Consider the following 12,749-nt stretch of genomic DNA (forward strand, 5'->3'; position numbering starts at 1 on the left):
ACAGTGGTGTGTGTGTGTTGTTGGTGTGCACATGAGGGAGGTACAGTGGTATGTGTTGATGGTGTGCACATGAGGGAGGTACAGTGGTGTGTGTGTGTTGACGGTGTGCACATGAGGGAGGTACAGTGGTGTGTGTTGATGGTGTGCACATGAGGGAGGTACAGTGGTGTGTGATGGTGTGCACATGAGGGAGGTATAGTGGTGTGTGTTGACGGTGTGCACATGAGGGAAGTACAGTGGTGTATGAATGGTGTGCACATACAGGAGGTAGATTAGCCATCTTTCAATGTCCCTTTCGATTCTCCAGGAGGCAGACACCCTGATGGAGTCGAGTGTGAGAGGCAAGAACAGGTGCTCATGCTAGACTTAAGAAGGAATGGGATTGAAGGCAGGGAGAACCCTGGACTGAAGGGAAGCCACTCTAATGGAAACTCTGGAGCGAGGATTGCCTGGGAAGTGCAGGCTCACGATGTGAACCTTAGTGGTGGACACTCCGCTTGCTGTTAGCCTCATTTGCTTGCTGTTTTTACTTATTTATGTGAGCGTAAGTAAGCACTAGATTGAACTCAGTGCTTTGCCCATACTAGACAAGCGCTCTACTGCTGAACTGTATCCCCAGTCTCTTTTTCTTGTATCTGTCTGTCTGTCTACCTACCTACTTATTTATTTGTCTATTTTCATGGTACTGGGATCAAACCCAGAGTCTTATGCATGCTAGATGACCACCCTACAACTTAGCTACATCCCCAGCACAAACTTTCTTACATTCTTTTTTAAGATTTTATTTATTTATTTATTTATTTATTTTTAAAAGGTTTATTTATTTGTTATATATACAGCATTCTACCAGCATGTACACCTGTAGGCCAGAAGAGGGCACTAGATCTCATTACAGATTGTTATGAGCCACCATGTGGTTGCTGGGACTTGAACTCAGGACCTCTGGAAGAACAGACTGTGCTCTTGACCTCTGAGCCATCTCGCCAACCCACGGTTTTATTCTTAATTACGTGTATATGCATGTATTTGTGCAGTTGCCTATGGAGATGCTTAATCTCCTGTGAGCTGCCATGTGGTGGCTGGGGAATTGAACCTGGGTCCTCTGGAAGAACAGCCAGCGCTTGTAACTACACAGTCATCTCTCCAGCCCCAACACAAACTTTCTTGAAGAGAAATCTGAGCAGACCTCTTCGTGGCTGCCAGAGTACTCTTTCTTTTCCAGAGGCGTAAACTGAGGCTGGTTTGGTAAAGGATGGACTGGTCTGCAGCATGCACTGACGCCAGGATTTGGATGCCATCTTCTGACCTCACATACAGTTGCGTTCTGCAGGCTAACTGTATCTCTCAAATGAAAGCTACTGGATTTAGTGCATTCAGAAACACATAAGGCAGTGGTTAGTAGAGAAAGAGAATTGTCCTGGGCACGCTGACGTAAGACAGCACAGGTGTATTGTCCTGGTTACCCTGACGTAAGATAGCACAGGTGTTGAAGTGAGAATTACCTGTCTAGACTGCTCAGATTTTCCATCCCTGACCCGCAGGTGGTCAGGAAAAAGCTCATGGAGGAATGGTGTATGGACCGCATCTTGGAAGTCACATAAGCTGGGAACTTTGGGAAATAACAGAAGCAGAGGAGGCCTCCAAGATAGAGGGAATAAACCATGAGGAGTTTCGTGTATTGGGACATGAATGCTTATGTTCCTAAGTGAAGGCCCTAACAGCCAGAGAAGGCAAACAGTCCCCGTATCCGAGCCACGTGGTTGTGTATGCATGGTATCGGCTATCTAGGAGAGACGAGACCAGACAGACTGAGTAAACAGGTTTTAGTTAACTGAATAAAAAGAAAAATAAAACGTTCTTGCCTCCAAATTCTAAAGCAAAGAAGGGAAAAAGGAGGGTGGACTCTTAATTTTTCTCTCCCCGCCATCCACCCTGTTTTCTTACATTTATGACAGCTTTGAGGAGTCGGTTCTCACCTTACAGTCTGAGGCAGTCTTTCTTGTTTACGCTGCTGCATTGCTTATTCCAGGCATAGCTGGCCCGTGCAGACAGCCACTACCACTCTCTTGGCTTTTGTGTGCATCCTTGGGATCTGAACTCAGGTCTTTCAGCTTCTGCAGAAAGTGTTTTTACCTACTGCGCCATTTAACTAGTCTCCTTTTTGTCTGTTGCTGTCAAAACATTTGGCAGAGGAGAAAGAGAAGAGACAATTCTGGCAGACAAGGGCAGGCAGGAGGTTATACAAGAGAGCTGGGACTTGCATTCCTAATCCCTTGCAGTTGTTTTGAATGGAGAGGCAGTGTAAAGGAAAAAGTAGGTCAGAGACTCCGGTCAGGAGCCCCACAGCCTGACAGCCACTCCCTGGAACTGGGGGAAGGAGCTTTCAGTAGGAATTTCAGCCCTTCATGGTAGCACATGATTAAAAGCAGACCCAGACATGGTGCAGCACACCTTTATTACAGCAGGAGGATCTTTGTGAGTTTGAGGCCAGCCTGGTCTACATACTGATTTCTAGGACAGTCAAGAGTACATAGAATAACTTTGTCCCAAAGTGGGGGGAAGCAAAAATAAATAAGAGTTTCTGTTTAACTTTTTTGTGTGATGGTGCAAACTCTGGGTGTTGAAAGTGCTCTTCAACTGAGACAGCTCTTTCATCTTTTTTGGCCAGCTTCTTAGCCCGCCCTTGGAAAAGACAGATAGGAAAGAGCCTTTGGTCTCTATGGATGCTTGTGGCCATGCACATATATATACAATCAAATACACACATATATTGCATACACGCAATATACCAGTGGTCTCCCTGGAAAAGCTGAGCGTCTCTGAGCAGAGTTGGATTGCATGTACAGAAGCTACCTCACCAGAGACCAGGTCTCTGAGAACGGGTCAAAAGGAAGGGCTCCTTCCAGTCCTGTCATTCAGTGAGTGTTTCACTGGCTCCTTGTACTGCTGGGCTTTGGGGCTCGGAAGTAGGTTGGCGGTGGGGGTGGCAGCGGGGTACTAGGATAGCGGGCAACGTGAAGAAGTAGACCAGTTACGTAAGTCAAACTTGAGTGCAGGGAGATAGCATCAACCAGTACATCTGGGCTTTCATCTGGGCTTTCGAAGACTCGTTATCTGTTTCCAGGGGTGGAGTCAGGGCTTAAGAGCCAGGAACCACAGCCAGAAAAGGTCTTTTTAGAGGGTGCTTCCAGCATAGAGCAAGGTGCAGCTGAAGATGCCTAGGGGAGAAGATCGATGAATATTCCTAATCTTCCACAGGAGAGGGTAAAGATGCTGGGTGTGGGTGTGGGTGTATGTGTGTGTGTGTGTGTGTGTGTGTGTGTGTATATGCACGCGCGTGCACACATCTCTGATATTAATGTCAGGTTCCAATCACTCAGGATTCTGGGTTTGTGCCATCTGCTGAGGACACAGTGATCTGGATAATTGGGGAAGTGCTCCATTATCCGTTAGAGGAAACTGCCGCTTCTGGGGCAGAGGCGGGGAGTTTATTTCTCCTGCTTGCTGCTTTTACTTCACGTTCTGTCAGAGCTGACTTCCAATGAAATTCCTGGATGACAGGGAAAGAACTTTCTTTACAAATGCCAGTGCCTCGGAAGCTGAGGAGCTCCCAGGGTGTGTAAGTCCTCCTACACAGCAGTCTGCTAGCTAGCTCATTTGATGAAAGTACAAGCACAGTGACCTGGGTTCAAGCCCCAGCACTCTCATAAAGAACCAGGCTTGTGATTCGTGGTTGTAATTCCATTGCTTAGGAGGCAGAGACAGGACGATCCCTAGGGCTCTCTGATCAGCAAGCCCTGACCCCAGTCCCTGTGAGAGCTATTGTTTTACAATGAGGTGGAGGTGCCTGGCTCTCTCTCTCTCTCTCTCTCTCTCTCACACACACACACACACACACACACACACACACACACACACACACACGGTGGGGGGGGGGCAGACATTTATACCTCTGGTTCCCCAGCTCCCACATTTATAAATCTTATGTATAATCACGGCATGGCTGGGACTGGGATTTTTATTTTCTTTTGGAGGGAACATGAGCAGGTCAGAACAGCTTGGGGGAGTCAGTCCTCTCCTCCTACCATGTGGGTTCCGTGATAGTACTCAGGCTATCACCCTCAGTGGCAAGCTTCCTTACTGCTGAGCTATCTCTCGCCAGCCCTAAGCTAGGACTCCTAACTCCTGTGGTATATGCGGACTAAGGGCTGTATGAGGAAGCTGTAGAAGATGGAAGATTCAGTCTAACCCCTCCCAAGGCTGCAGTGGTCTCTGTGGTGAACATCTCAGCACTGATCCCTGTTTTCCTACTTGGTTGTCTTAACTCTGAAACACCTTTCTCTGGTTCCAGGATCTAGCTGTATGTAGTATGGGCCAGGCCTTAATTCAAAAACTGGAGTTTCTTTGATTTCTAGTAAGTTAGAAAGAAGCCTTACCAGGGCAGTGGTGGCTCATGCCTTTAATCCCAGCAATTGAGAGGCAGAGGCAGGTGGATTTCTGAGTTCGAGGCTGGCCTGGTCTTCAGAGTGAGTTCCAGGACAGCCAGGGCTACACAGAGAAACCCTGTCTCGAAAAACCTAAAAACAGAAAAAGAAAAAAAGAAGCCTTAAGAAAAAGCTTTCCCTGGGGCTGGCAGATGCAGCTCAGTGGTAGAGCATGCACCCGCCACGCACAGGAGCCTCCCTGGGTTTGATTCCTGTGCACCACAGTTGATTTGTTTTTTGTTTTGTTGTTGTTGTTGTTTTTTAATGTTTTCCCGGGGCCTGGGAATGCAGCACTTTTAGTTCTGACAAAAGGGAAGCTTTTAAGGGTCTCGCCCAGAACGTTCCTGAGTGTGAGCTAGGGCTTGTTCATTTTCCTTACCGTGGACATCCCTCTTCCTAGTCCCACAGGCCTCACCGTCTCCATCTGCTGCCTCGACCGCCCGTTCTGCTAAGTTGGGCCTCTGGTGTATGGACTTGTACATGATGAACTGTGAACTTCTAGCCACGTGTAGCGCCCTTGGGTACTTGGAAGGAGGCACTTACCACAAGGAGCCGGATTGCTTGGGTGAGAAATCTTTTGAGGAATCAAGAGAAGAAAAAAAAAAATAACAAACCTCACCAAATCAAGGTCTAGTGAATTCTCCCGGCTGTGGGTAGAAACATGCACCTGGGCAGCTTCCTCGGGCATTGCGGGTTATTAGCGTTTTATCCTGCCTCCACAGAGAGTGTGAAGGATTTGATCCGATACCTGAGGCACGAGGATGAGACTCGAGATGTACGGCAGCAGCTGGGGGCCGCGCAGATCCTGCAGAGTGACCTCCTGCCGATCCTCACGCAGCACCGCCAGGACAAGCCTCTGTTCGACGCTGTGATCAGGTTCGCTCCTCGGCCTTTCGCCTTCTACCACGTGAGGCGGCGTCTCTTTTGGCAAGGAAACCTAACCACTCCGTCTTCATTGTCTTCCCCAGGCTGATGGTAAATTTGACTCAGCCAGCCCTGCTTTGTTTTGGCAGCGTGCCTAAGGACCCTGGTGCACGACACCATTTTCTGCAGGTTCTAACCTACCTACAGGCCTACAAAGAGGTAAGAGGTCGTTCTTTGGAGGCACTGGGCCGGCGTTTGGAGAGGAAGGGAAGAGAAGAGAAGGTAGGCACTACCTATGGACTGTTTGCTCTTCCTCAGGCCTTTGCGAGCGAGAAGGCATTTGGAGTCCTCAGCGAGACTTTGTATAAGCTGCTGCAGCTGGTGAGTGAGTCTGCATTTCACACATCCCGAAGTGGGGCCGATCAGTACCTCCACCTCCGCTGGGCCTGGGAAGGTCCTCAGCCCTTAGAGATACGGTAGCCACCCTGGGACTGCTTGACCCCCACCCCAGCCGCCGCCTTTCTTTCTCCTTTTCTTTTTTTTTTTTTTGTTTTTGTTTTTTGGTTTTTTTTTTTTGTTTTTTGGTTTGGTTTGGTTTGGTTTGGTTTGGTTTTTTCGAGACAGGGTTTCTCTGTGTAGCCCTGGCTGTCCTGGAACTCACTCTGTAGACCAGGCTGGCCTCGAACTCAGATATCCGCCTGCCTCTGCCTCCGAAGTGCTGGGTTTAAAGGCGTCTGCCACCACCGCCCGGCTCTCCTTTCCTTTTAATTAAATCATTTTATACTTGTGTGTGTTTTCCTTACCTGTATGTATATGCACCCTGTGCATCAGGTGCCCTCAGAGGTCAGAAGAGTTGTTGGAGCCCCTAGATCTAGTTATGGGTGATTATGAACTGACGTGCACATGCCGGCCCTCTGCAAAAGCAATGAGTGCTCTTCACCACTGGGCTTTTCTCCAGCCCCTCTTTTTTTTTTTTTTTTTTTTTTTTTTTCTTTTTTCCTGAGATTGAGTTTCATGTATCCCAGGCTAGCTTTACACTTAAGTTCACTGTGTAGCTGAAGATGGTCTTGAACTCATGATTCTCCTGCCTCTTCCTCCGGAGTGCTGGGATCATAGCCATCCTACCATACTCTGGGTGGTGTTGTGTCCCACCCATGTTCGTGGCCCCGCCCGATAGTACCGGGATTGGATCCAGACACTGATGCATGCTAAACAACTACTCTACCACCGGAGCGTATCTCTAGCTTTTTGTTGTTGTAGTTGCCTGTTTTTGAGGCAAAGCCTCACTACGTTGCCAGAAGAACCTTGAACTCACTCTGTGATCTAGGCAGGCCTTCTCCCTCAGTCTCCTAAGAAGCCGGGGTTACAGGCCTGTGCTACCAGGCTTGACTCACTCTTATTTTGCTCTATTTTTTTTTTTTTTTTTTTTTTTTTAGACACTCTGTAGCCCAGGCTAGCCTGGAACTAAGAGAAGGTTCCCACCCCCCCACACACACACCCCTCCCATCTCTACCTCCCCAGAGCTAGGATTTAAGAACTGTGCCACCATGCCTGTTTTTATTTCTATTTTATTTTTGGAAATTTATCTAATTGTGTATGTGTGTGTTGTGTGTGTGTACATGTGCACACAGAAGCCATAAAAAATGACAGGTGCTTTTCTAGACACCTGACTTGTCATCACAATTGTGTGGAGAGCATTGTTAACCACTGAGCCATCTCTCCATGCCTTTTCCTCCTCTTCAGTCCCAATTCTCAGGGCTCAGTCTTATAGCCAGTCTTTTTTTTTTTTTTTCTCCTCTCGCCCAGGGCTGGGAGGATCGGCAAGAAGAAGACAACTTGCTGATTGAACGGATCCTTCTGCTGGTCAGAAATATTCTCCATGTCCCAGCCAGCCTTGAGCAGGAGAAGGTGAAGAGGGTTTGGGGGCATCTGAGTTCTTACACTAGTTAGGGTGAACTCCCCTCTCTTCGGCTTTTCTGTCTTCTACGCGTCTGGGGACTAGCCTTAGCCACACGGTGAGCTGGGGGTTCTGGAAACTGTCCTGAGGGGAGCTCAGTGTGTCGTCTCCTCCTCTCCACCACCCACTCAGGGAATCGACGATGACGCCAGCGTCCACGACCGGCTTCTTTGGGCAATTCACCTCAGTGGCATGGACGACTTGCTCCTCTTCCTGTCCAGCTCATCCGCCGAGCAGCAGTGGAGCCTCCACGTGCTGGAGATTGTCTCCCTCATGTTCCGAGACCAGGTGAGACCTTACGCTCTTCTCCTTAGTGTGCTTCTGCTGCGTGGCCCGAGGAACCCTGGTGGCGATGGAGGGTTGCCTGAGGAGGGCGAGTGTTGCATGCCCTAGCCGCGTCTCCCGTCAAAGGCCCATCAACAGTTCTCACTGTTTGTGTAGGAGTGAACTAAGTCTTAAGAGATGACTGTCCTGGGTGATCCTTCCCTCTTTGTTCCAAACCCAGAACCCTGAGCAGCTGGCCAGGGTAGGGCAGGGACACTTGGCTCAGGAACGAAGCACGGATGTGGCAGAACTGGAGGTGCTGCGCCAGCGGGAGATGGCAGAGAAGAGGACTCGGGCCCTCCAGCGAGGAAACAGGTGGGTGGCAGGCTGCTCCGCTGTGATCTGACTCCAGCAGCTAACACCGAGCACTCGGCCAATCTGAGGCTGGGTGATACTTTAAAGCGAGCTCTCTCGGAGCTGCTGATGAGAAACAGTGGTCTAATACTTGGAGAGAATTGAGGAGTCATTTTGGAACCCTTTTTTATTTTTACTTGAAGGCACTCTCGATTTGGGGGCTCCTACGTTGTCCAGGGGTTGAAATCTATCGGGGAAAGGGACGTCGTCTTTCACAAAGGCCTCCACAACGTGAGTATGCATCTGTATGTGGCAGAGACTTTGGAGTCACAGCACCTGAGAAGAGTGGCCCTCTCTGGAGTCCAAGCTGCTCCGTGTCTGACTTAGAACCTGGCTGACAACACACGTATTGACCGTATCATGTCCACTGACAGCCTCACTGCTACCAGAGGCAGACGTCCTCCTAGGCATCTTTTCTAAGAAAATTTCAGAACAGTGGCTATAGAAAGAACTGCAAGGCTTGGGGGCAGCCAGGACTTCTAATGCCTCAGTCCAGTCCATACTCTCAGCTCCAGAGCAAGGCTTGGGGTTAGCCAGGATTTACTCTAATGCCTCAGTCCATTCTCAGATCCAGAATTACAGCTCAGATCTAGGAAAGCAGCCCAGGAAGGTCCCTAAGCGTCGCCGGGCTGCCCAGGAGCTGTCCGTTCATCGCCGCTCCGTCCTGAATGTGAGGCTCTTCCTCAGAGACTTCTGCTCTGAGTTCCTGGAGAACTGCTACAACCCGCTCATGGGCGCAGTCAAGGTGAGAGCCCAGGAAGGACATTTGGGCAGTTAGACATAGAGCAAAGAGATGCTTGCCAGAACAGCCATGTGCTCAGTGAAGGACCTGCCAAGGAGCCCAGGGAAAGCTGACCTTGAAGTGCAGACTACACAGGGAGTAAGACCCCGGGCAGAATGAAGATTCTGAGGAGTGGGTTGTTATTAGCAAGACTAAAACTAAAAGTTCTAGGTGGGATTGGGAAGATAGTTCGGCAGTTAAGAACATTTCTTGCAGAGAGTTTAATTCCAGTGCCCAAGTCAGTTTGCTCACAATGGCCTGTAACTGAAGTTTCAATTCTGATTCCCTACTCCCCCCTCCAAGGACACCCACACTTGTGTTCAAACCCACACAGAGACACATATATGTTCATTAAAAATAAAGTGAATTTTTTTTTTTTTTAAATAAGAAAATAAAGGCTCTGGAACAGTTTCCCCAGAGAAAAGGGAGGGGAGTATGAACAGACCTGAGGAGAGCAGAGGAGACTAGGAACTGGGGATTCTAGAAAATACTGTGTTAGCATCCATCCAGGGTCCAACCTGAGGCATCCCAGGCAAGAAGGGCTGGAAGGGACAGCCGCCCTGAGGCCATGGCGGTCTCTTTCGTTAGGATCACCTGCTTCGGGAGAAAGCTCAGCAGCACGACGAAACCTACTACATGTGGGCAATGGCTTTCTTCATGGCCTTCAACCGAGCTGCCGCCTTCCGCCCCGGCTTTGTCTCTGAGACCCTCAGTGTCCGTACCTTTCACTTTGTGGAGCAGAACCTCACCAACTACTATGAGATGATGCTGACAGACCGCAAGGAGGCCGCCTCCTGGGCACGCAGGTGAGGGGGACGGCCGTTGGGGCTCACAAGGGGTGCCTTGGCCTAGTCTGAATACCAGAATCTTGGTTAGTATTTTCCTTATTCAAGGTTGAGGTGGTCAGGCTAGGAGACTGGTGGGGCTCTTTTCATTTTGGAGGTACCATTGAGGGGAGGTGTTAGCATTTATGTGTGACAGAGCCTTCAGGTGCCTCCCCTCCATCTTACCCTTTGCCGTCCACTTTGGCAGGATGCACCTGGCTCTGAAGGCCTACCAGGAGCTGCTGGCCACAGTGAACGAGATGGACACCTGCCCAGATGAGGCCGTTAGGGAGAGCAGTCGCATCATCAAAAGTGAGGCTCAGGCCTGGGCTCCAATCCTGGCCTTCCCATTTCATGATTAGAGTCTCATCCTCCCAGGTCCTAATGTCATCTCTCCTTTCCAGGCCCTCATTCCTTTCTTGTTCCCACCCCCAGACAACATTTTCTATATGATGGAATACCGAGAACTGTTTCTGGCGCTCTTTCGAAAGTTTGATGAGAGATACCATCCACGCTCATTCCTTCGTGACCTGGTGGAAACCACCCACCTCTTCCTCAAAATGTTGGAGCGCTTTTGTCGGAGCCGTGGGAACCTGATGGTGCAGGTACAGGGCAGGGTATAGGGGAGGGTAAAGGACAGAGGCTTGTGGCATTGCCAGTGTGGAATTGCCCATTGGGTTTACTTTTTGTCTATCTTAAAGGAGAAAGTAGAAGGTGGAAGGCATGCCAACTCTGCCATACATTTATACATACAGGTGCAGGTGCACACACACACACAATGTAGACACACTCAGGCTCACAATCATGCCAGTTCTGCCATGCATTCATATGTACAGGTACACACGCTTGCATGTGCACACACACACAGCACACACACAGCTTCACACACAATGTAAACACACACACACAGGCTCACACATACTATAGACACACACACAAGTAGGTCAGGCTAGTTCTGTATCAGTTACAGTTAGAATACATTCAAGCAACCCATGTCAGCCTGCAGGTCACTAAACTGAGATTGTATCCAAAACTGGGAAGTAGATCAAAAGCCAAGGAAAAAACTCCTCCAAAGCTGGGCAGTGGTGGCGCACGCTTTTAATCCCAGCACTTGGGAGGCAGAGGCAGGCAGATTTCTGAGTTCGAGGCCAGCCTGGTCTACAGAGTGAGTTCCAGGACAACCAGGGCTACACAGAGAAACCCTGTCTCAAAAAAATAACTCCTCAAAGAGGGTTAGAGAAGTGGCTCAGTGGTTAAGAGCACTGGCTGTACAAATCCCAGCAACCACAGGGTGGCTCACAGCCATCTGTAATGGGATCTGGTGCCCCCTTCTGGCACCCAGGTATACATGCAGGTAGGGCACTCGTAAATAAATCTTTTTTTTTTTTTTTTAAGATTTATTTATTTACTTCATGTATGTGAGTACACTGTCACTGTTTTCAGACACACCAGAAGAGGGCATCAGATCCATTACAGATGGTCGTGAGCCACCATGTGGTTGCTGGGAATTGAACTCAGGGCTTCTGCAAGAGCAGTCAGTGCTCTTAACCTCTGAGCCATCTCTCCAGCCCCTAAATAACTCTTTAAGAAACAAAACAAAACCAGAAAAACCTCCAAGGAATTTCTATCTTAAAGATACAGATCTGCTTTGCAAAACCATGTTTGTTTTTGGTATGGGGCTAACAAGGTAGCTCAGTAGATAAAGGCATTTACTTCTGAGCCTGACGACCTGAGGAGTTAGAACCCAGGACTCACTCAGTGGATGGAGTTGTCCTCTGTCTGTCTCTGTCTCTGTCTCTGTCTCTCTCTCTCTCTCTCTCTTTCTCTCTCTTTCTCTCTCTCTTTTCACACACACACATAAACACACACATACACAAAGTTTGGTTTTTGTTTTTGTTTTTTTTTTTAATGCCAGGACCTTCCTATATTTAAGGTTTCTACAGTTTAAAATTGTGTCAGAACTGAGACAGAGATGTATGTGTCTCAGTGGTTAAAAGCACTTGCTGTTAGCTGGGTGTGATGGAGCATGACTTTAATCCTAGCATTCGGAGGGAGGGCAGAGGCAGAAGGATCGCTTGAGTTTGAGGGCAGCATGGTCTACTTAGTGAGTTTCAGGATAACCAAGGCTACATGTCTTCACCCCATCCCACCCCCAAAAAGGCAAATAGGATGGACAGATGGGTGGGGGATTCCTGAGGATAGTGCTTGATTCAAGGACTTCATAATCTGTGGGTCCCCGGTTCCAGAGGGTGTCCCACGATGATCTCCTGGCTGAGGACAGAGTGAGAGCAGGGAGGGTCTGCTACCGTCTCTGCCGCTGCCTCTGTCCGTGTCTCCACTGTCCGTTGGTCTCCAGTCAGGCCTGGTGTGAGAGGTCTGGGCCAAAGGGTACAGAGTGCAAGCAGGGAGGAGAGATTGCCTGCCCCCACTGCTGCCTCTGCCCGTGTCTCCGCTGTCGCCGCTCGGTCACTCCCAGGTGCTTCACCTGTCTCTCAGCGCTGAGCTGACCCGTGCTGGGCTGATAGGAAGCCAGCTAGCTGGCAAGGAAGCAGCTTGGTGCCCCAGGAAGGTTCCGGGAGAGCAGATCTCTCCCCAAGTGTTACAGCTCTTGGGACAGAAACTCTCGGACACCAAGATGATTCTCGAACACACACTTTTACTTCTCCTGACTAGACCCTTTATATACAATTTCAGGGTGGGTTAGGGTCTGGCAGCAGATAACCTCTATTGGCTTGGTCTGAGAGCTTGGAGATACCTCATCTACATGTGGGAGAGCCTGAGGCACTGTTCTCATGACTGATGGTCACAGACCTCTCTTTGGGAGGGGCTGTGGAGGGCCGAAGCTGAATGAAAAGAACCAGGGCCTAGGAGCAGAGCCGAACACCTGCCGTCCTGATAAAGGTCCGGGGTTCAAGACTTGCTCAACCAGGCACTCAGCTGCTTCTCCCAGCCCACCACCCCACAATAATCAAACACATCAAATGCAGACTCTTATACCGAGAAATAAACATTTTCTGTTTATCTGCATCAGAGTTCTTGCCCACTCTAATGGCATCTTCCTCCTGACTTGCATGTTTTTCCTGGAGAGGGGGCCAAGGAAATATAGTACCCATTGCTGCTCCCCATCCTCCTCTGCCTCCTCCCCACCCCACAGCTGCTCC

The 12,749-nt window shown here is 49.4% G+C and overlaps 1 protein-coding gene across 1 annotated transcript in view; it reads left to right on the forward strand.

Annotated features, from left to right (window-relative positions):
- The window catches only part of Timeless (timeless circadian regulator), a 23,245-nt gene that overhangs the window by 2,778 nt on the left and 7,718 nt on the right, over positions 1–12,749 (forward strand). The window contains exons 2-13 of the mRNA XM_028786625.1: positions 4,885–5,049; positions 5,207–5,360; positions 5,453–5,567; positions 5,667–5,729; positions 7,155–7,256; positions 7,438–7,593; positions 7,811–7,944; positions 8,127–8,214; positions 8,552–8,728; positions 9,353–9,570; positions 9,797–9,900; positions 10,024–10,193. Of these exons, the coding sequence (XP_028642458.1) occupies positions 4,953–5,049; positions 5,207–5,360; positions 5,453–5,567; positions 5,667–5,729; positions 7,155–7,256; positions 7,438–7,593; positions 7,811–7,944; positions 8,127–8,214; positions 8,552–8,728; positions 9,353–9,570; positions 9,797–9,900; positions 10,024–10,193 (1,578 nt within the window). The 5' untranslated portion in view covers positions 4,885–4,952. The remainder of the gene's footprint in view (positions 1–4,884; positions 5,050–5,206; positions 5,361–5,452; positions 5,568–5,666; positions 5,730–7,154; positions 7,257–7,437; positions 7,594–7,810; positions 7,945–8,126; positions 8,215–8,551; positions 8,729–9,352; positions 9,571–9,796; positions 9,901–10,023; positions 10,194–12,749) is intronic.

The sequence above is a fragment of the Grammomys surdaster genome, unplaced genomic scaffold (assembly GCF_004785775.1).
Source record: "Grammomys surdaster isolate TR1022 unplaced genomic scaffold, NIH_TR_1.0 125562, whole genome shotgun sequence".
NCBI lineage: Eukaryota > Metazoa > Chordata > Mammalia > Rodentia > Muridae > Grammomys > Grammomys surdaster.